This window comes from Phocoena phocoena, chromosome 15 (genome assembly GCF_963924675.1).
Source record: "Phocoena phocoena chromosome 15, mPhoPho1.1, whole genome shotgun sequence".
NCBI classification, from domain to species: Eukaryota; Metazoa; Chordata; class Mammalia; order Artiodactyla; family Phocoenidae; genus Phocoena; species Phocoena phocoena.
Genome location: NC_089233.1, coordinates 56140942 through 56165260, shown reverse-complemented (window position 1 = coordinate 56165260; position 24319 = coordinate 56140942). Strand labels below are relative to the sequence as shown.

General features: G+C 40.8%; 1 protein-coding gene across 1 annotated transcript in view; it reads right to left on the bottom strand.

Annotated features, from left to right (window-relative positions):
* SLC23A2 (solute carrier family 23 member 2) overlaps window positions 1-21189 on the bottom strand; it is a 93492-nt gene extending 72303 nt beyond the window's left edge. Inside the window, exon 1 of the mRNA XM_065893695.1 lies at window positions 20946-21189. Within this exon, the coding sequence (XP_065749767.1) occupies window positions 20946-21053 (108 nt within the window). The 5' untranslated portion in view covers window positions 21054-21189. The remainder of the gene's footprint in view (window positions 1-20945) is intronic.
* Between the last annotated feature and the right edge of the window lie 3130 nt (window positions 21190-24319).

Sequence of the window (24319 nt, the reverse complement as noted above, 5' to 3'; positions counted from 1 at the left end):
GTTGGTGGTGGTTCATTTCGCTTGCCCCACGATCTCTTCCATTCCACATTATTGTACAATATCCACTTTTCATCGCCCATCACAATTTGTTTTTAAAACGGAACGTTTTCATTACGTTTCAATAGAGAATTGCATGCAGAAATATGGTCAAGAAGGTTTTTTCCACTTAACTTATGTGGAAGCCACACATCAAAGCGATTCACATAACCAAGCTGGTGCAAATGATTTTCAGCACTTGGTTTGGATATTTTGAGTATGTCGGTTATCTCCTGTGTGGTATATAACATTGACTCTTCTCAATTAATGTCTCGATTTGATCACTATCAACTTCAACTAATCTACCCAACCATGGAGTATCATCTAGCAAGAAATCTCCAGCATGAAACTGCACAAACCACTTTTGACACATTCGAACAGTCACAGCACCTTCTCCATATACTGCAAAAATCCTTTTTTTTTTTGCATTTCTGTTGCGTTTTTACCTTCCTTGAAATAATAAAGCATAATATGCCAAAAATGTTGTTTTTCTTCCATCTTCAACATTAAAATGGCTACACAAAAATTCACTAATTTTTTTTTTTTTTTTTTTGCAGTACGCGGGCCTCTCACTGTTGTGGCCTCTCCTGCTGCGGAGCACAGGCTCCGGACGCGCAGGCTCAGCGGCCATGGCTCATGGGCCCAGCCGCTCCGCGGCACGTGGGATCTTCCCGGACCAGGGCACGAACCCGTGTCCCCTGCATCGGCAGGCGGACTCTCAACCACTGCGCCACCAGGGAAGCCCAAAATTCACTAATTTTGATGTCTTTTTTTAAATGCACGCTGATATGACAGCTGTCACAATACAATCTAACAAAATTGTTTGGAATGAAGTTAAAGACAACTAAGTGCTACTAGAGCCATCTTATGGAAAAAAACGAACGAACCTTTTGGCCAACCCAATACAATTTAACTCAACTCTGATACTGTCTACCTAGATAAGAGTGTCAGAGCCCACAGGTTAAGGGCTCAGTCCCACATGACTACTGCCCCTGCTACTTCTGATACCAATCTCAAGTAGTAACCCCAGCTTTACCCACAACTTCTGTCCAATTTGTCTAAAAATTGGAGGTCCCCACGACCCCCTCCCCAGGTTTGATTAATTTGCTAGAGCTCACAGAACTCAGGGAAACACTTATGTTTACCAGTTTATTAAAGGATATGATAAAGGATACAGATGAACAGCCAGATGAAGAGATACAGAGAGTGAGGTCTTGGAGGGGCCCGAGCACAGGAGCTTCTGTCCCTGTGGAGCTGTGGTGCATCACCCTCCTGGTGTGAATGTTTTCACCAACCTAGGAGTTCTCCAAACTCTCTACTACTGGCTTGTATGGAGGCTTCCTCAAGTAGGCATGATCAATCATTAACTCCATTTCTAGCCCCTCTCCCTCTCTAGAGGATGAGATATGAGGCTGAAAATGCCAAGCTTCAAATCACGGCTCTGTCTTTTTGGTGACCAGTCACCATCCAGAAGCCCACACAGAGTCATCTTGTTAGAACATGATGCTCCTAGTGTTCTTTTCACTTAGGAAATTACAAGGAGTTCAGAAATTACACAGGGGTTCTGTGCCAGGAACCAGGGGCAAAGACCAACTTACATATTTTCTATTACTTCACACCTCCAGTGGGCTATAAGTAGCTTATTACCAGGTTTGTGTGGTACCCACAACGTTGGGGGCATTATGGGTTCCTAACATTATATGGTTCTGAAGAAAATACACTAGGGAAATCTGAAACAAATAGCGGATTTGTATGAACACTGATGAGTATTTCTCCCATTCCTTGTTAAAACTGAACCAAATAAAGCTACTCCTCTGTCCATAATATCTCCAGACTGAATGATCCACTCTTGGTACCCAAGAGAGGAGACTCAAATATTCTCACAGAGCCTATCAGAAGGAGAGAAAATAAAAACTTAAGGCACCCTAAGCACTTCACCCAGCCCAGAACTGGGTGGTGGAAACATCAGACTGTATTATAGGTGGGCCTTTGCCAATAGTAAGTTTAAGCTATTTACTTGGTTTTCCCTGGATGCCCTTCCAGGTTCAGAAGATACAGGAGCTACCAACACAGGAGGACTGCAGAGGCAACACATGACTTTGTCCTGGCTGTGCTTCCCCGGCCGGTGTCCTTAGGGTATGGCAGTTCTTCGAGACTCTTTTTGTTTTTCTGGTTCCAATTTCTTGCCAGGCTGCATTCACCCCTTACACATTTCCTAGCTGCCTTTAAAAGCACACAAACTTGCCTAACAAGATTCCCATGGGATAAGGAGAAGATCTTTTGTTATCCTTCTATCTAATATCAACACTGATCATATGATCTAATTTCTATCAATCTTGGGGCTTTGCATGTCTCTTGTTCTTAATGTGATCCATTCATTATTCTTCCTCTATTTTTGGACTTATTCTTTTTCTCTTTATTTTCATGGGTCTTTCTTTTATTTTGTTTAAAGACATTGTGATTTCCTCCCATAGGAGTTTTTTTAAAAATCAGCACTTGTGACATTTGAGGAAGCAGTTATCTAACACAGGATGCCCAAGTGAGACCCTGAACACACACCCCACCAGCAACCCACTCGAGATACCTTCCCCAAACCTGGTTCTGAGGAACAGACAGCTTTGATTCCCACTGCCCCACCTCCCTACACTCCAGCACACCAGTCTCTAAATATCTTAACAGCCAGCCTGAGGCCCAGCTTCAGACTCCAAAGCAAACAAGGAAATAAGAGCCTGCATTTTAGAGTCTAAGAAGGCCCTTACCAGCAAGTTTTTTTAAAAAGCTGACTAGTGCAACTGAGGAACTAGATTTTAGATTTTATTTAATTTTAATTAACTTACATTTAAACAGCCAGATGTGGCTAGTAGCTGGTAGCACAAGAGCTAGAGAACCTAGGGGTGGCACAGATCTAGAGAAAAAAAACGAATACAGAGCTGCCCTATTGGTCACTCTTCAATGTTTATGTTTTGGAAAGCCAGGATGAAGTAAGACCCTAGCAGGCAGTGATGCCCTGGTGCCAATGCTCTGAGACACCCACATGTGGGCATCTCCAGCAGTGAGGTCCTTAACTCTCCTTTCTTCCTATTTCAGCTCTCTCCCTGGCAGCAATATCCGCCTCTTCAGATTCAGCCACCAGCCACCTTAGCCCCAAGTCTTTTTAAAAATTTATTATTATTATTATTATTATTATTGCACTCCTGCTCTCTCTCTGCTCCAGGTTCCACACCCCCAATTCCTAGAGGATCTAGGAGTTTCATCAGCATTTCAAATCCACAATTGTTCAAATGAAACCCATTATCTTCCATCTTCCCCACCCTTCAAACCTATGATTTTCCCTGGACTCCTTATTTTCTGCAAAGGTACCATTAAACAACCAGTTTCCTTTATATAAATCTTAATATCACCCTTAACTCTCGTTCCTCTCTCTCAGCCCTCAAAATCTCCTTGGCATCTCTTCTGTCAGCCTCACCTCCACTCCTACTGTACTTACCCATGCTTAAGACTTTGGTATCTCTCAGGTCTCCCTGACTCTCCCTGTCCTAACCTGTCTTCACCCCAATGAGTCATCCCAAAAAGAGTCTGGAGGCCTTCCAGTGGGCTCCTGTTACATGCTATAGGAATCCCTACTGCAGTGCTCACTCTACTGTGCAGGAATTGTCTACTCACTGCTCTGGCTCATTCATTACTTGAGGGAAAAGAGTAAGTTGTAAGGTTTTATGCATAGATAAGGGCCACCTCTTATACAGAATGTGTTCAATAAATACTTGCTCAATGATTATTGCAACAGATACCTGTTATGGACTGAACATTTTGTCCCCCCCTCCCCACATTCATATGTTGAAGCCTTAACTCCCAACATGATTAGAAGGAAGGGCCAGCTTCCGGGAAGATGGCGGAACAGTAAGACGCGGGGATCACCTTCCTCCCCACAGATACACCAGAAATACATCTACCCGTGGAACAACTCCTACAGAACACCTACAGAACGCTGGCAGAAGACCTCAGACCTCCCAAAAGGCAAGAAACTCCCCATGTACCTGGGCAGGGCAAAAGAAAAAAGAATAAACAAAGACAAAAGGATAGGGACGGGACCGGCACCAGTGGGAGGGAGCTGTGAAGGAGGAAAGGTTTCCACACACTAGAAAGCCCCTTCACGGGTGGAGACTGCGTGTGGCAGAGGGGGAAAGCTTCGGAGCCGCGGAAGAGAGCACAGCAACAGGGGTGCGGAGGGCAAAGCGGGGAGAGATTCCCGCACAGAGGATCAGTGCCGACCAGCACTCACCAGCCAGAGAGGCTTGTCTGCTCACTCACCGGGGCGGGCGTGGCTGGGAGCTGAGGCTCCGGCTTCGTCGGAGCGCAGGGAGAGGACTGGGGTTGGCAACATGAACACAGCCTGCAGGGGGCTAGTGCGCCACGGCTAGCCGGGAGGGAGTGCGGGGGAAAAGTCTGGACCTACCAGAGACGCAAGAGACTTTTTCTTCCCTCTTTGTTTCCTGGTGCACGAGGAGAGGGGATTAAGAGCGCTGCTTAAAGGAGCTCCAGAGACGGGCGCGAGCCACAGCTAAAAGCGCGGACCCCAGAGACGGGCATGAGACGCTAAGGCTGCTGCTGCCGGCACCAAGAAGCCTGTGTGCGAGCACAGGTCATTATCCCCACCCCTGTTCCGGGGAGCCTGTGCAGCCAGCCACTGCCAGGGTCCCGGGATCCAGGGACAACTCCCCCGGGAGAACGCACGGCACGCCTCAGGCTGGTACAACGTCCCACCGGCCTCTGCCCCTCACTCCGTGCCCCTCCGTCCCCCCTGCCTGAGTGAGCCAGAGCCCCCGAATCAGCGGCTCCTTTAACCCCGTCCTGTCTGATCGAAGAACAGACGCCCTCCCGGGGACCTACACGCAGAGGTGGGGCCAAATCCAAAGCTGAGCCCCTGGGAGCTGTGAGAACAAAGAAGAGAAAGGGAAACCTCTCTCAGCAGGCTCAGAAGCAGCGGATTAAAGCTCCACAATCAACTTGATGTACCCTGCATCTGTGGAATACCTGAATAGACAATGAATCATCCCAAATTGAGAAGGTGGACTTTGAGAGCAAGATTTATTATTTTTTCTCCTTTTCCTCTTTTTGTGAGTGTGTATGTTTATGCTTCTGTGTGAGATTTTGTCTGTATAGCTTTGCTTCCACCATTTGTCCTGGGGTTCTATCTGTCCATTTTGGTTTTTTTTTTAACTTTTTTTCTTAATATTTTTTTGTTTTAATAACTTTATTATATTTTACCTTACTTTATTTTATTTTACTTTATCTTCTTTCTTTCTTTTTTTCCTTCCTTCCTTCCCTCCTTCCTCCATCCTTTCTTTCTTTCTACTAATTCTTTCTTTCTACTAAATCTTTCTTTCTACTTCTTCTCCCTTTTATTCTGAGCCGTGTGGATGAAAGGCTCTTGGTGCTGCAGCCAGGAGTCAGTGCTGTGCCTCTGAGGTGACAGAGCCAACTTCAGGACACTGGTCCACAAGAGACCTCCCAGCTCCACATAATATCCAACGGCGAAAATCTCCCAGAGATCTCCGTCTCAACACCAGCACCCAGCTTCACTCAATGACCAGCAAGCTACAGTGCTGGACACCCTAGGCCAAACAACTAGCAAGACAGAAACACAACCCCACCCATTAGCACAGAGGCTGCCTAAAATCATAATAACTCCACAGACATCCCAAAACACACCACCAAACGTGGACCTGCCCACCAGAAAGACAAGATCCAGCCTCACATCCACAAGAACATAGGCACTAGTCCCCTCCACCAGGAAGCCTACACAACCCACTGAACCAACCTTAGCCACTGGGGACAGAAACCAAAAACAATGGGAAATACGAACCTGCAGCCCACAAAAAGGAGACCCCAAACACAGTAAGATAAGCAAAATGAGAAGACAGAAAAAAACACATCAGATGAAGGAGCAAGATAAAAACCCACCAGACCTAACAAATGAAGAGGAAATAGGCAGTCTACCTGAAAAAGAATTCAAATAATGAAAGTAAAGATGATCCAAAATCTTGGAAACAGAATAGAGAAAATGCAAGAAACATTTAACAAGGACCTAGAAGAACTAAAGATGAAACAAACAACAATGAACAACACAATAAATTAAATGAAAAATATTCTATATGGGATCAATAGCAGAATAACTGAGGCAGAAGAACAGATAAGTGACCTGGAAGATAAAATAGTGGAAATAACTACTGCAGAGCAGAATAAAGAAAAAGGAATTAAAAGAACTGAGGACAGTCTCAGAGACCTCTGGGACAACATTAAACACACCAACATTCGAATTATAGGGGTTCCAGAAGAAGAAGAGAAAAGAAAGGGACTGAGAAAACATTTAAAGAGATTATAGTTGAAAACTTCCCTAACATGAGAAAGGAAATACTTAATCAAGTCCAGGAAGCACAAACAGTCCAATACAGGATAAATCCAAGGAGAAATATGCCAAGACACATATTAATCAAACTGTCAAAAATTAAATACAAAGAAAACATATTAAAAGCAGCAAGGGAAAAACAACAAATAACACACAAGGGAATCCCCATAAGGTTAACAGCTGATCTTTCAGCAGAAACTCTGTAAGCCAGAAAGGACTGGCAGGACATATTTAAAGTGATGAAGGAGAAAAAGCTACAACCAAGATTACTGTACCCAGCAAGGATGTCATTCAGATTTCATGGAGAAATTAAAATCTTTACAGACGAGCAAAAGCTGAGAGAGTTCAGCACCACCAAACCATCTTTACAACAACTGATAAAGGAACTTCTCTAGGCAAGAAACACAAGAGAAGGAAAAGACCTACAATAACGAACCCAAAACAATTAAGAAAATGGGAATAGGAACATACATATCGATAATTACCTTAAATGTAAATGGACTAAATGCTCCCTCCAAAAGACACAGATTAGCTGAATGGATACAAAAACAAGACCCATATATCTGCTGTCTACAAGAGACCCACTTCAGACCTAGACACACATACAGACTGAAAGTAAGGGGATGGAAAAAGGTATTTCATGCAAATGGAAACCAAAAGAAATCTGGAGTAGCAATTCTCATATCAGACAAAACAGACTTTAAAATAAAGAATATTAGAAGAGACAAAGAAGGACACTACATAATGATCAAGGGATTGATCCAAGAAGAAGATATAACAATTGTAAATATTTATGCACCCAACATAGGAGCACCTCAATACATAAGGCAAATACTAACAGTCATAAAAGGGGATATCGACAGTAACACATTCATAGTAGGGGACTTTAACACCCGACTTTCACCAATGGACAGATCATCCAAAATGAAAATAAATAAGGAAACACAGGCTTTAAATGATACATTAAACAAGATGGACTTAATTGATATTTATAGGACATTCCATCCAAAAACAATAGAATACACATTTTTCTCAAGTGCTCATGGACATTCTCCAGGATAGATCATATCTTGGGTCACAAACCAAGCCTTGGTAAATTTAAGAAAACTGAGATTGCATCAAGTATCTTTTCCGACCACAATGCTATGAGACTAGATATCAATTACAGGAAAAGATCTGTAAACAATACAAACGCATGGAGGCTAAACAATACACTACTTAATAACGAAGTGATCACTGAAGAAATCAAAGAGGAAATTAAAAAATACCTAGAAACAAATGACAAAGGAGACATGATGACCCAAAACCTATGGGATGCAGCAAAAGCAGTTTAAGAGGGAAGTTTATAGCAATACAATCCTACCTTAAGAAACAGGAAACATCTCGAATTAACAACCTAACCTTGCACCTAAAGCAATTAGAGAAAGAAGAACAAAAACCCCCTAAAGTTAGCAGAAGGAAAGAAATCATAAAGATCAGATCAGAAATAAATGAAAAAGAAATGAAGGAAACGATAGCAAAGATCAATAAAACTAAAAGCTGGTTCTTTGAGAAGATAAACAAAATTGATAAACCATTAGCCAGACTCATCAAGAAAAAAAGGGAGAGGACTCAAATCAATAGAATTAGAAATGAAAAAGAAGTAACAACTGACACTGCAGAAATACAAAAGATCATGAGAGATTACTACAAGGAAGCAACACTATGCAAATAAAATGGACAACCTGGAAGAAATCAACAAATTCTTAGAAATGTACAACCTGCAAGGACTGAATCAGGAAGAAATAGAAAATATGAACAGACCAATCACAAGCACTGAAATTGAAACTGTGATTAAAAATCTTCCAACAAACAAAAGCCCAGGAGCAGATGGCTTCACAGGTGAATTCTATCAAACATTTAGAGAAGAGCTTACACCTATCCTTCTCACACTCTTCCAAAATATAGCAGAGAGAGGAACACTCCCAAACTCATTCTACGAGGCCACCATCACCTTGATACCAAAACCAGACAAGGATGTCACAAAGAAAGAAAACTACAGGCCAATATTACTGATGAACATAGATGCAAAAATCCTCAACAAAATACTAGCAAACAGAATCCAACAGCACGTTAAAAGGATGATACAGGGCTTCCCTGGTGGCGCAGCGGTTGAGAGTCTGCCTGCCGATGCAGGGGACACGGGTTCATGCCCCAGTCTGGGAAAATCCCACATGTCGTTGAGCGGCTGAGCCCGTGAGCCATGGCTGCTGAGCCTGCATGTCCAGAGCCTGTGCTCTGCAACAAGAGAGGCCACAACAAGTGAGAGGCCCGTGTATCGCAAAAAAAAAAAAAAAAAAGGATCATACACCATGATCAAGTGGGGTTTATTCCAGGAATGCAAGGATTCTTTAATATAAGCAAATCAATCAATGTGATAAACCATATTAACAAATTGAAGGAGAAAAACCATATGATCATCTCAATAGATGCAGAGAAAGCTTTTGACAAAATTCAACATCCATTTATGATAAAAACCCTGCAGAAAGTAGGCATAGTAAAGGCCATATATGACAAACCCACAGCCAACATCATCCTCAATGGTGAAAAATTGAAAGCATTTCCACTAAGATCAGGAACAAGACAAGGTTGCCCACTCTCACAACTCTTATTCAACATAGTTTTGGAAGTTTTAGCCACAGCAATCACAGAAGAAAAGGAAATAAAAGGAATCCAAATCAGAAAAGAAGAGGTAAAGCTGTCACTCTTTGCAGATGACATAGAGAACCCTAAGGACACTACCAGAAAACTACTAGAGCTAATCAATGAATTTGGTAAAGTAGCAGGATACAAAATTAATGCACAGAAATCTCTGGCATTTCTATACACTAATGATGAAAAATCTTAAAGTGAAATTAAGAAAACATTCCCATTTACCACTGCAACAAAAAGAATAAAATATCTAGGAATAAACCTACCTAAGGAGACAAAAGACCTGTATGCAGAAAATTAGAAGACACTGGTGAAGGAAATTAAAGATGATACAAAGAGATGGAGAGATATACCATGTTCTTGGATTGGAAGAATCAACATTGTGAAAATGACTCTACTACCCAAAGCAATCTACAGATTCAATGCAATCCCTATCAAACTACCACTGGTATTTTTCACAGAACTAGAACAAAAATTTTGACAATTTGTATGGAAACAGAAAAAACCCAGAATAGCCAAAGCAATCTTGAGAACGAAAAGTGGAGCTGGAGGAATCAGGCTCCCTGACTTCAGACTATACTACAAAGCTACAGTAATCAAGACAGTATGGTACTGGCACAAAAACAGAAAGATAGATCAATGGAGGAGGATAGAAAGCCCAGAGATAAACCCACGCACATATGGCCACCTTATCTTTGATAAAGGAGGCAGGAATGTACAGTGAAGAAAGGACAGCCTCTTCAATAAGTGGTGCTGGGAAAACTGGACAGGTACATGTAAAAGTATGAGATTAGATCACTCCCTAACACCATACACAATAATAAGCTCAAAGTGGATTAACGACCTAAATGTAAGGCCAGAAACTATCAAACTCTTAGAGGAAAACATAGGCAGAACACTCTATGACATAAATCACAGCAAGATCTTTTTTGACCCACCTCCTAGAGAAATGGAAATAAAACCAAAAATAAACAAATGGGACCTAATGAAACTTCAAAGCTTTTGCACAGCAAAGGAAACCATAAACAAGACCAAAAGACAACCCTCAGAATGGGAGAAAATATTTGCAAATGAAGCAACTGACAAAGGATTAATCTCCAAAATTTATAAGCAGCTCATGCAACTCAACAACAAGAAAACAAACAACCCAATCCAAAAATGGGCAGAAGACCTAAATAGACATTTCTCCAAAGAAGATATACAGACTGCCAACAAACACATGAAAGAATGCTCAACATCATTAATCATTAGAGAAATGCAAATCAAAACTACAATGAGATATCATCTCACACCAGTCAGAATGGCCATCATCAAAAAATCTAGAAACAATAAATGCTGGAGAGGATGTGGAGAAAAGGGAACCCTCTTGCACTCTTGGTGGAAATATAAATTGATACAGCCACTATGGAGAACAGTATGGAGGTTCCTTAAAAAACTACAAATAGAACTACCATATGACCCAGCAATCCCACTACTGGCCATATACCCTGAGAAAACTGTAATTCAAAAAGAGTCATGTACCAAAATGTTCATTGCAGCTCTATTTACAATAGCCCAGAGATGGAAACAACCTATGTGTCCATCATCGGATGAATGGATAAAGAAGATGTGGCACATATATACAATGGAATATTACTCAGCCATAGAAAGAAACAAAACTGAGCTATTTGTAATGAGATGGATAGACGTAGTGTCATACAGAGTGAAGTAAGTCAGAAAGAGAAAGACAAATACTGTATGCTAACACATATATATGGAATTTAAGGAAAAAAAATGTCATGAAGAACCTAGGTGTAAGACAGGATTAAAGACACAGACCTACTAGAGAATGCACTTGAGGATATGGGGAGGGGGAAGGGTAAGCTGTGACAAAGCGAGAGAGAGGCATGGATATATATACACTACCAAACGCAGGGTAGATAGCTAGTGGGAAGCAGCCGCATAGCACAGGGAGATCAGCTTGGTGCTTTGTGACCACCTGGAGTGGTGGGATAGGGAGGGTTGGGAGGGAGGGAGACGCAAGACGGAAGAGATTTGGGAACACATGTATATGTATAACTGATTCACTTTGTTATAAAGTAGAAACTAACATATTATTGTAAAGCAATTATACTCCAATAAAGATGTAAAAAAAAAAAAAAAAAAAGAAGGGGCTTTGGAAGGTAATAAGATCATATGGGTAGAACCCTCATAATAGACTTAGTATTCTTATAAGAGGGAAAAGAGACACCAGAGCTTCTTCTGTGAGCCTTGTCAGGATCCAGTGAGAAGGCAGCTATCTACAAGCCAAGAAGAGAGCCCTCACCAAGAATCAAATCTGCTAGTACCTTGATCTTGTTCTTCCCCGACTCCAAAACTGTGAGAAATAAATGTTTGTGGCTTAAGTCACCCTGTCTATTGTAAATTGTTATAGCAGCCAGGTGAGTAAAACAACACTTTTCTTTCTTCGTCTAATCGTGCCCTACTCCAGTTTGTTCTAAAGCACAACCTTTTGGGTTATTCCCCTGGTCAAAACTCTTGGAGAGCTTTTTATTGATAGAGTAGAAACTTCCAAATCCCTTAGCAAATCATTCAGGAACCACCCAGAATCTAGGCTTCCAGCCTAATGGTTCTAACACCATTCCTCCACACTTTTCCTCTTCTACCCCTGACTTGGCTCAGGCTGATCCCTTCCTCTGCACTATCCCAACATGTTCCAACATTGCCTCCTTTCACTTCAAGGTTCATTTCAGCTGCCCTGCGTCCAGGGCCCAACACAGCCAGGGTCCTCTCCCCACCTCAACACCTCCTGCCTCTTACCCACACCTCTCTTTGTCTAATGCAATCATATTTTCCATGGGAGATGTGTTTTAAAGTCAGCCAAAAAATCATCTATATTTGAAACTACCCTAGAGATTCTCTTAGGAGGACTAACCCTATAATCCAAAATACCATTTCTCAAATGCACTGAGTGGCCACATTATAGGGAAAAGAAAACAAAAACACAACCAGAACCATGAAGTCAGTCATATGCTCACACAGACAAGTAGCTGGAGGAAAAAAAACTGAGCCTCATTTTTCACCACTGCTCCCACTGGAGCATCAGCCATAGCAGTTTAATCACCACCACTCCCAACTCTTTATTTCGAAGACCGTTCCCAAGAACATCTGTGAAACTCAGAAGATAAATGCCCTGTACCTGTTGTCAGTGTTGCTAATGTGCAGCTCCTGCCTTGCTCACTGGCTGTGAACTCCTTGGGGACAAGAGCCTATGTGATCCAACTGATATAAACTTTACTTAATTAACACACCATGTGAGCTAGATGCTTTGGGCAAATCCCTACATTTCACCTTCCCAAAGAACCACTTGGAAAGTTCTAAAGCCACTTTCACCTACCTCTAAGGCTATCAGAGTCTATGAAATTAGTGTGTAGACCTGTGGTCCCTGAATGAGGAACAGGGAGAGACAGACACACTTCCTAAGAGCAGAGAGGCAGCGACCAAAATAATCCTACCAGTTGGGCAGCGAAAAGGGACCAGCTCTAACCTAGCCTCCTACCTCTGTCCTATCAACAAACAAATCATTCAAAATGGTCTTCTATCTTACTGTCTAAGTTTTCTTAGGGTAGCAATTTCACTAGTGATTAAATATGGGCACTACTGTTCCTCTTTTTATTGTATTAGAAAATATTTTCTAACAAAACTTTCTACAACCCCAAATTCCAACAAATGAACTATTTCTTTATAAAAATTTTTGGATAGGCTTTTGTTTTCATCTGTTTTCCTTCTATTATTTCACCTTCCATTTTCTCATAAGCTCGAGGCAGCACATGTTAACACACTTCTTGGCATCCCTGTTCTGAGTCATCCTGATGATTCATGTGCTGACCTTAACAGCTTATCCCCTTGATATTTCGCTCTCCTCCCACTAGCTCAATCCCATGATTCCAACTCTATTACTCCTCTTTTTCTTCTCCCTTTATAATGCCTACTTTTATAGCCCAAGACTAGAGTAAAAATTCCATAACATCCCTATATGAAACTGCTCTAGTGTTAAATTACTTTATATTCACATTATATTTATGTCTAACTACATATTATATCCACATTCCCAGCTCGCATGTACTTGTAATCCTGCTGAAGATGGATCTGGAAATTAATGCTTTGAGGAATACTCCATCCCAACCCCACCCCTAAATAACAATGGAGTTGGGAAAGCCCCAAAATAGGCAAGGCTAAAAACAGACAAGCCTTTTAGAATACAAGAAACATAAAGCAATGAATGGGTGGACACTGGAACCCACGAGACTCTGAGCCTGGAAGACCTCAGTCAGGCAGCTCCCATGGAAAAACAGGGACTTAAGGGTCCCCACACAAGGGGAGGACCAGAACCAGGTTCAGTGCTCAGGGGCCAGCGGGTCTCCTCACTCCTTCATGTTATGGTCTGTACCCACTGGGAGAAGACAGGAAGACCTCCACTGTAAGAACAGGTTCTGGACTGGATCCAGGAAAGGAAAAGGCAAAACTATAGAGAAAAAAGTGGGGAGTGGCAGAGAAGAAAATATCAAAAGAAACAAGGATTTCACACCAGAGGAAAGTAGAACAATTGGAAAAATACTTTAGCACATTAGAGTCCTCAATAATTTAAAAGTACAAACATTTTAAAACAAATACATACATACAAGAAATTAAGAACAAAAATAGGCAGATACAGGGACACAGGTTCGTGCCCCGGTCTGGGAGGATCCCACATGCCGCGGAGCGGCTGGGCCCATGAGCTGTGGCCGCTGGGCCTGCGCGTCCGGAGCCTGTGCTCCGTGACAGGAGAGGCCATGGCAGTGAGAGGCCCACGTACCACAAAAAAAAAAAAAAAAAAAAAAAAAAGGCAGATATAAACCAAATAGTAATTTTAGAAATAAGAAAATAATCACTGCAATAAAACTTCAACATAAACACATGACTGTACACAAAGAATTAATAAATTGTAAAATAACACTAGGGAATCCAGCCAAAAGGAAGCACTAGAAAAAGATATACAAACCATGAGAAAGCAGTTAAAGAGAAATGGAGACAGAACGGGAGTGTATAATTAATAGAAGTCCATTCAAGAATTGAGAGCAAAATACAATTATTTTCAGATGTGCAAAGACAAAGTCAGCGACCATTCACAGTCCCTTGGTGTAGTTTAAAAGAAAAGTGAACAAAGAGGGAAGGAGAGTGCTACAAGAAACAACAGTGAACATGAAAACTGATAACAGGTTGGTGAATTTAACTGCTAACGGTGCAATATCACAATCTGAATGCTAAAATAAGCCTAAAACTCTAAGCCAAAATGACAAGGCAAGTGGGTGGCTAAGGTGTACTCAAGTTTTTGTCTCTCAAGTGGAGAAGGGTGAGGGTGAATGGTCTGCTGGGCAAATGCCGCAGGAGAGACAAGTCAATATTCAGGCATGAACTTTCCTCTTCACTTTTCAGAGATGCTCTAATTTAAACTTGGAAACCTGACATCTCTTCCTCTAGATAATCTGTGTCGACCTTAAGTCTTCAGTATAACAGAAAATCTAGTTTCAAAATTTCACTTTACAGAAAGAAGGAAAACAAGTAACACCAGTTGTAAAATCAGTGGAACATCTCTCTGAATTCACAGAGTAAAATTCAAAGTATAACTGTAAATCAGGGCAACCAACGTACTTAAAGATGCCGTGTTCACGTCTTTCTTACCGGGTAATGTTTCAGTGAGGCAAATTCTAGGACCATGTTTTAAGGAATCCTAGAACGGTATTCTTGACATTAACCTCATTTCCTATATTAAGGGAAAAACAGCTGAAGCAAGTTCCCTCTAAAGAGCTTTTTTCTTTCTTAAACCAACACTTTAGGTAACTTTATACACATCAAGTCATAATCCTACATCTGAAAAAATATTAGCATTGAATATAATGAATGTGTGTAATCAACCTTCTCTGACTGATATAACTTGTCCAGGCAAAATACCTCTATCTTTGATGCTACTGCCATAATACAAGTCATGGACAGTTGGGTTCCAAACAATGAATGTCATTCATTCATTCTTCCACCTTGAAATACAAGTATGAAGTTGGGTGACAGGTTATTTCACAAAAACACATTTTTGGAGATAAAATTAAGCCTTCAACATCCTCCAGTACACAGTAAGCACTGGGCCAGTTTCACAATATTCACAGCAAGGCATGCTTCCTTCTTGGAGTTAATCCCATCAGGTGACTCTAGGCAGAGCCAAAACCACTGTCAGCCAACAGGGTTCCCAAAGCCTCTCTCGCGTGAAAAGCATTTGGTTTTCAAATACCTTAACCTTTGCTGAAAACAGGAGTATTAAAGCTAATCCTACACTGAGCTCTGCCTGCCAGAGCAACAGTCAGCTCTACCAACCACTAAGTCCCTCCCATCAGGAAACTTACACAAGCCTCTTAGATCGCCTCATCCACCAGAGGGCAGAGAACAGAAGCACTACTATCCTGCAGCCTGTGGAACAAAAACCACATTCACAGAAAGACAGACAGGATGAAAAGGCAAAGGGCTATGTACCAGATGAAGGAACAAGATAAAACCCCAGAAAAACAACTAAATGAAGTGGAGATAGGCAATCTTCCAGAAAAAGAATTCAGAATAATGATAGTGAAGATGATCCAGGACCTCGGAAAGAATGGAGGCAAAGATCGAGAAGATGCAAGAAATGTTTAACAAAGATCTAGAAGAATTAAAGAACAAACACACAGAGATGAACAATACAATAACTGAAATGAAAACTACACTAGAAGGAATCAATAGCAGAATAACTGAGGCAGAAGAACGGATAAGTGACCTGGAAGACAGAATGGTGGAATTCACTGCTGCGGAACAGAATAAAGAAAAAAGAATGAAAAGAAATGAAGACAGCCTAAGAGACCTCTGGGACAACATTAAATGCAACAACATTTGCATTGTAGGGGTCCCAGAAGGAGAAGAGAGAGGGAAAGAACCAGAGAAAATATCTGGAGATTATAGAGGAAAATTCCCTAACATGGGAAAGGAAATAGCCACCAGAGTCCAGGAAGTGCAGCGAGTCCCATACAGGATAAACCCAAGGAGAAACACACCGAGACACATAGTAATCAAATTGGCAAAGATTAAAGACAAAGAAAAATTATTAAAAGCAGCAAGGGAAAAACGACAAATAATATACAAGGGAACTCCCATAAGGTTAACAGCTGATTTCTCAGCAGAAACTCTGCAAGACAGAAGGGAGTGGCATGATATACTTAAAGTGATGAGAGGGAAGAACCTACAACCAAGATTACTCTACCCGGCAAGGATCTCATTCAGATTCAATGGAGAAATCAAAAGCTTTACAGACAAGCAAAAGCTAAGAGAATTCAGCACCACCAAACCAGCTCTACAACAAATGTTAAAGGAACTTCTCTAAGTGGGAAACACAAGAGAAGAAAAGGACCTATAAAACCAAACCCAAAACAATTAAGAAAATTGTCATAGGAACATACATATTGATAATTACCTTAAACGTGAATGGATTAAATGCTGCAACCAAAAGAAACAGGCTTGCTGAATGGATACAAAAACAAGACCCATCTATACACTGTCTACAAGAGACCCACTTCAGACCTAGGGACACATAGAGACTGAAAGTGAGGGGATGGAAAAAGATATTCCATGCAAATGGAAATCAAAAGAAAGCTGGAGTAGCAATACTCATATCAGATAAAGCAGACTTTAAAGAATGTTACAAGAGACAAGGAATGACACTATATAATGATCAAGGGATCAATCCAAGAAGAAGATACAACAATTATAAATTTATATGCACCCAACATAGGAGCACCTCAATACATAAGGCAACTGCTAACGGCCATAAAAGAAGAAATCAACAGTAACACAGTAATAGTGGGGAACTTTAACACCTCACTTCCACCAATGGACAGATCATCCAAACAGAAAATTAATAAGGAAACACAAGCTTTAAATGACACAATAGACCAGATAGATTAATTAATATTTATAGGACATTATAATGTCCTATTATATTGAGAAGAAAAGTGCGCATGGAACATTCTCCAGGATACATCACACCTTGGGTCACAAAACAAGCCTCAGTAAATTTAAGAAAACTGAAATAATATCAAGTATCTTTTCTGACCACAAGGCTATGAGATTAGAAATCAATTACAGGGAAAAAAACGTAAAAAACACAAACACATGGAGACTAAACAATACATTATTAAATAACCAAGAGATCACTGAAGAAATCAAAGAGGAAATCAAAAAATACCTAGAAACAAATGACAATAAAAACATGACGATCCAAAACCTATGGGATGCACCAAAAGCAGTTCTAAGAGGGAAGTTTATAGCTATACAAGCCTACCTCAAGAAACAAGAAAAACCTCAAATAAACAATCTTACCTTACACCTAAATGAACTAGAGAAAGAAGAACAAACAAAATCCAAAGTTAGCAGAAGGAAAGAAATCATAAAGATCAGAGTAGAAATAAATGAAATAGAAACAAAGAAAACAATAGCAAAGATCAATAAAACTAAAAGCTGGTTCTTTGAGAAGATCAACAAAATTGATAAACCATTAGCCAGGCTCATCAAGAAAAAGAGGGAGAGGACTCAAATCAATAAAATTAGAAATGAAAAAGGAGAAGTTACAACAGACACCGCAGAAATACAAAGCATCCTAAGAGACGACTACAAGCAACTCTATGACAATAAAATGGACACCCTGGAAAAATGGACAAATTCTTAGAAAGGTATAACCTTCCAAGACTGAACCAGGAAGAAACAGAAAATATGAACAGACCAATCACAAGTAATGAAATTGAAACTGTGATTAAAAATCTTCCAAAAATCAAAAGTCCAGGACCAGATGGCTTCACAGGTGAATTATATCAAACATTTAGAGAAGAGCTAACACCCATCCTTCTCCAACTCTTCCAAAAACTTGCAGAGGAAGGAACACTCCCAAACTCATTCTATGAGGCCACCATCACCCTGATACCAAAATCAGACAAAGATACTACAAGAAAAAAAAATTACAGACCAATATCACTGATGAATATAGAGCAAAAATCCTCAACAAAATACTAGCAAACAGAATTCAGCAACACATTAAAAGGATCATACACCACGATCAAGTGGGATTTATCCCAGGAATGCAAGGATTCTTCAATATACGCAAATCTATCAATGTGATACACCATATTAACAAATTGAAGAATAAAAACCATACGATCGGGCTTCCCTGGTGGCGCAGTAGCTGAGAGTCTGCCTGTCGATGCAGAGGACACGGGTTCGTGCTCCGGTCCGGGAAGATCTCACATGTCGCGGAGTGGCTGGGCCCGTGAGCCGTGGCTGCTGAGCCTGCACGTCTGGAGCCTGTGCTCCACAACAGGAGAGGCCACAACAGTGAGAGGCCCACGTACGGAAAAAAAAAAACAAAAACCATATGATCATCTCAATAGAGGCAGAAAAATCTTTTGACAAAATTCAACATGCATTTATGATAAAAACTCTCCAGAAAGTGGGCATAGAGGGAACCTACCTCAACATAATAAAGGCCATATATGACAAACCCACAGCAAACATCATTCTCAATGGTGAAAAACTGAAAGCATTTCCTCTAAGATCAGGAACGGGACAAGGATGTCTACTCTCACCACTATTATTCAACATAGTTTTGGAAGTCCCAGCCATGGCAATCAGAAAAGTAAAAGAAATAAAAGGAATACAGATTGGAAAAGAAGAAGTAAAACTGTCACTGTTTGCAGATGACATGATACTACATATAGGGAATCCTAAAAATGCCACCAGAAAACTACTAGAGCTAATCAATGAATTTGGTAAAGTTGCAGGATACAAAATTAATGCACAGAAATCCCTTGGATTCCTATACACTAATAATGAAAAATCTGAAAGAGAAATTAAGGAAACACTCCCATTTACCATTGCAACAAAAACAATAAAATACCTAGGAATAAACCTACCTAGGGAGACAAAAGACCTGTATGCAGAAAACTATAAGACACTGATGAAAGAAATTAAAGATGATACCAACAGATGGAGAGATATACCATGTTCTTGGATTGGAAGTATCAATATTGTGAAAATGACTATACTACCCAAAGCAATCTACAGATTCAAAGCAATCCCTATCAAATTACCAATGGCATTTTTTACGGAACTAGAACAAATAATCTTAAAATTTGGAGACAAAAAAGACCCTGAAGAGCCAAAGCAGTCCTGAGGGAATAGAACGGAGCTGGAGGAATCAGACTCCCTGACTTCAGACTATACTACAAAGCTACAGTAATCAAGACAATATGGTACTGGCACAAAAACAGAAATATAGATCAATGGAACAAGATAGAAAGCCCAGAGATAAACCCACACACCTACGGTCAACTAATCATGTCAAAGGAGGCAAAGATAAACAATGGAGAAAAGACAGTCTCTTCAATAACTGGTGCTGGGAAAACTGGACAGCTACATGTTAAAGAATGAAATTAGAGCACTCCCTAACACCATACACAAAAATAAACTCAAAATGGATTGAAGACCTAAATGTAAGACCAGACACTATAAAACTCTTAGAGGAAAACATAGGAAGAACACTCTCTGACATAAATCACAGCAAGATCTTTTTTGATCCACCTCCTAGAGAAATGGAAATAAAAATAAAAATAAACAAATGGCACCTAATGAAACTTCAAAGCTTTTGCACAGCAAAGGAAACCATAAACAAGACAAAAAGACAACCCTCAGAATGGGAGAAAATATTTGCAAACGAATCAACAGACAAAGGATTAATCTCCAAAATATATAAACAGCTCATGCAGCTCAATATCAAAGAAACAACCCAATCCCAAAATGGGCAGAAGACATAAATAGACATTTCTCCAAAGAAGACATACTGATGGCCAAGAAGCACATGAAGAGCTGCTCAAGATCACTAATTATTAGAGAAATGCAAATCAAAACTACAATGAGGTATCACCTCACACCAGTTAGAATTGGCATCATCAGAAATTCTGCAAACAACAAACGCTGGAGAGGGCGTGGAGCAAAGGGAACCCTTTTGCACTGTTGGTGGGAATGTAAATTGATACAGCCACTATGGAGAACAGTATGGAGGGTCCTTTAAAAACTACAAATAGAATTAGCCTATGATCCAGCAATCCCACTGCTGGGCATATACCCAGAGAAAACCATAATTCAAAAAGACACATGCACCCCAATGTTCATTGCAGCACTATTTACAATAGCCAGGTCATGAAAGCAACTAAATGCCCATTGACAGATGAACGGATAAAGAAGTTGTGGTACATATATACAATGGAATATTGCTCAGCCATAAAAAGGAACGATATTGAGTCATTTGTTGAGACGTGGATGGATCTAGAGACTGTCATACAGAGTGAAGTAAGTCAGAAAGAGAAAAACAAATATCGTATTAACACATGTATGTGGAACCTAGAAAAATGGTACAGATGAGCCAGTTTGCAGGGCAGAAGTTGAGACACAGATGTAGAGAACAAACGTATGTACACCAAGGGGGGAAAACCACGGTGGGGTGGGGATGGTGGTGTGCTGAATTGGGCGATTGGGATTGACATGTATACACTGATGTGTATAAAACTGATGACTAATAAGAATCTGCTATATAAAACAAAACAAAACAAAAAAGAAAACTAATACTAAACTTTCTTTGGGTTAAAAAGAAAAAAAAAAAAAGCTAACCCTAGTCAATGCAGAAACTACTTTAGAGTGACTTAAGAAGAAAAAAGACAGGAAATGCTGTTACCGGAAGAGTAAAGAAAGCCGGGTGCTTCGCTTCATCTTCATATTTGCCTTCAGTTGAACTTCCAGCCTCCATGGATTTGGATGTAGTGTTCTTACCAATACCCATCATTAAGAGAAAACGAGTAACTTGACCTTTGGACTGAAGTGGCTGGAAGTTAAGGCTTGTTCACACAAGGAGCCCAGGATCAGAGTCAGCTCTTCCAGTGCCAATTCTCAGGCAGAGATGAGCCCCACAAGTGCCATCTCTCATCACACCTAGAAAAAGAGAAAGCAGCCAAATTACATCAAGCACTCAAACAGTACAGGACACACAGACACTGTGTTTCCTGCATGGGAAAGTCGAAGTACAAATTATATCCAAACACCAAAAAAACTTATTACACATTTCAAGTCCCCATCCACCTTCATTTATAGTCACTCAGATTCTGAATCACCTTTTGGAGCAGGCGGTGGGTGGGGAACCACCAAAGTGAACCACCAAAAATATTAGAATACTAGGGAGAAAAAATAGCAGAGGGATTTTTTGGACATGCATTATGGTATCTATCTTAGAGCCCAGCACTATCCAATAGAACTTTCTGCAATGATGGAAATGTTCTACATCTGCCTTGTCCAATACAGTCATCACTAGTCACTGGCTACTGAGCACTTGAAATGTGACTAGTGCAATAGAGAAACTGAACCTTTAAACTGTATCAAATTTAAGTTTAAATAGCCACTTGTGGCTGGTGGCAATCATACTAGACAGTTCAGTTATAGCGAATTTACTACAATTGTATGGATATTAAAATAATTCTGAATTTCCTACAGGTGCCCAATTAAAGGCTGGGAAGACACTGAAAAGCACAAAAAAGAGGAGACAAAACCAACCTAGGATTAAATGGCCATACAGAATTCCAGGAAGGTGGCAAGGTGAGCTTAAATGGGCTAGAATGCCATACAAAAAACAGAACCGAAACATTCAATATCAAATCAAATGACAACATAAACCTAAAAAAGTAATCCAACCCCATAAAAGGGGGTTGGCGAAGTAAAGTGGCAAGAGATAAGAAAGGGTCCGAGGAGAATCAAGACCCAAGGTGGATCTGACATGCTCGGAGAATCTTAGAGAATCTGGACAACGCTCCAAACTAAGAGAAAATCCAAGTAAAAGTCAAAGGCAGGAAGCTACTGAAACAATCCCATGCAGCAGAAAATATTAAAAACTCAATTTCAAACAACAGAAGTATTACCTGAACAATAAAAGAGATCCACCAAAAGATTAAAAAGCATTTGGAGAATTTGGCTTAAAAAATGAGAGGGCACAGGGACTTCCCTGGTGATGCAGTGGTTGGGAGTCCGCCTGCCAATGCCGGGGACACAGGTTCAAGCCCTGGTCTGGGAAGATCCCACATGCCACGGAGCAACTAAACCCATGAGCCACAGCTACCCAGCCTGCACTCTGGAGCCCATGAGCCACAACTACGGAAGCCTGCATGCCACAGCTGCTGAGGCCCATGCACCTAGAGCCCGTGCTTCCAACGGGAGAAGCCACCACAATGAGAAGCCTGTGCGCTGCAGCGAGGAGTAGCCCCTGATTGCCGTAGCTGGAGAGAGCCTGCACAAAGCAACAAAGACCCAACACAGCCAAAAATAAATAAATAAATTTATTTATTTAAAAAAAAGAGAGAGGGCACAAGGGATCCCTTCCAGGATTGGCACACGTACAATCAAACATGCCTAGGTGTTTCTACTTTTTTTTGGTGGGGGGCACACAGCACAGCTTGCGGGATCTTAGTTCCCTGACCAGGAATTTAACCTGCACCCTTGGCTGTGAAAGCGCAGAGTCTTAGCCATGGGACTGCCAGGGAATTCCCTAAGATAAAGAAAAAAATACCACAAGCATGTAGGGGTGAGAAGGGACAGAAAACATTCACTGGCACTCAGATGAGAACAATGCGTATAGACCTTAGCACCAATTAATTTCCCACAAGGAATGAATAACCCAGACAAGCTGTCCTGCAAATGTGAAGGCAAACCTACAAGAAGTTTGGAAAGACAAGTAGGAAAACTTCTGTTCAAAGAATTCTCTTATGGACACTTCATTCAACAAATACTTTAGATGAGCCAGGGGAAAAACTGAAATAGAAACAAATAAAAAAAGAGAAAGAATTAACAAAATTTGAAAATTCAATAGTTAGAGGGCAAAAAGGAAAAAATAAAAGAAATAGTTGCCAGAATATCAAGTTGCCTCTATAGAATCGAGCTAGGTGCACACACCAAAATTTTTTGAGGTGGCTCTTTTGGTTTAAATGTTCATGCACATTTTGCATTCTTGTTCACATTATACACATGTCTCTTTAAAGCAGCAGCTCTCAACGATGAGTGATTTTTTTCCTCCAGGGGACATTTGGCAATGTCTGGAGACATTTTTGGTCATCACAACTAGGGGAGAGCTACTAGTATCTAATAAGTGGAGGCCAGGAGTGCTGCTAAACATGCACAGGACAGACAGTAATTTTTTGTTATATTTGATGCAAGTATCTTATCCCAGCTTTTTGTTTGCTCATGAATTTTGTGAATGATCTTTTAGAACTGTTTTTATTTTTATGTAATCAAATCCATCAATCTTCTACATTGTGATTTAGCCAGTGCCATCCATCAGCTTCCCAAGATCTGGAAAAAAAAAAGATACAGTGTGACAGCAAACATACCTAAATATAAAATCTGCCTGAAGTAGCCCTGACATTTTTACCTTGACCAAGAGCTTATGTTTGCCAGAAGACAGGACAAGCAAAGAGGATGGTGAAATTGTTAGATTTTTACAAGACCACCTGCCTTACAGTCACATTCAGAGGGACCATTAAGTTCTTTGCTCTACATCCAGCCCCACTGCCATTAGGATGCCAGCAGACCCACGTTAACTTTAGGGGAAATGACAGGACTTTAATGTAGAATACATTTATTCTACTAGGTTAATTTTATCTTCATGTTTGTTTCAGATGTGTACATCCACTGCAGCAGCCAACCCTCCCCACTGCTCCCCATCACCAGGAACAGAGGGGGACCAATTCCATCCTGACAAGACCACTTTTCGTCAAGTACTCTGTACTCCATTTCCCTACCAAATGTTTAACCAACCCTCACAAGCTATACTGAGGGGGCCCATCCACTCCCTTTGCCTGTCTCTTACCGAACAGCAGCCTTCAGAGAGTCCTGAAGATATAGACCCAAATGAGCATGAAAGGTTTTGGGGCCAAAGAAAGCACAGGGCAGGAAGCTTTGAGAAAGTCTTTGGGGCAGAGGCTGCAAAGCCTGGGAAGGGTGGACAAATGGAGGGAAGAAGAAGAGGAAGAAAGGGAGAAGATAATGAACACTGAAAACAAAAACGCATCT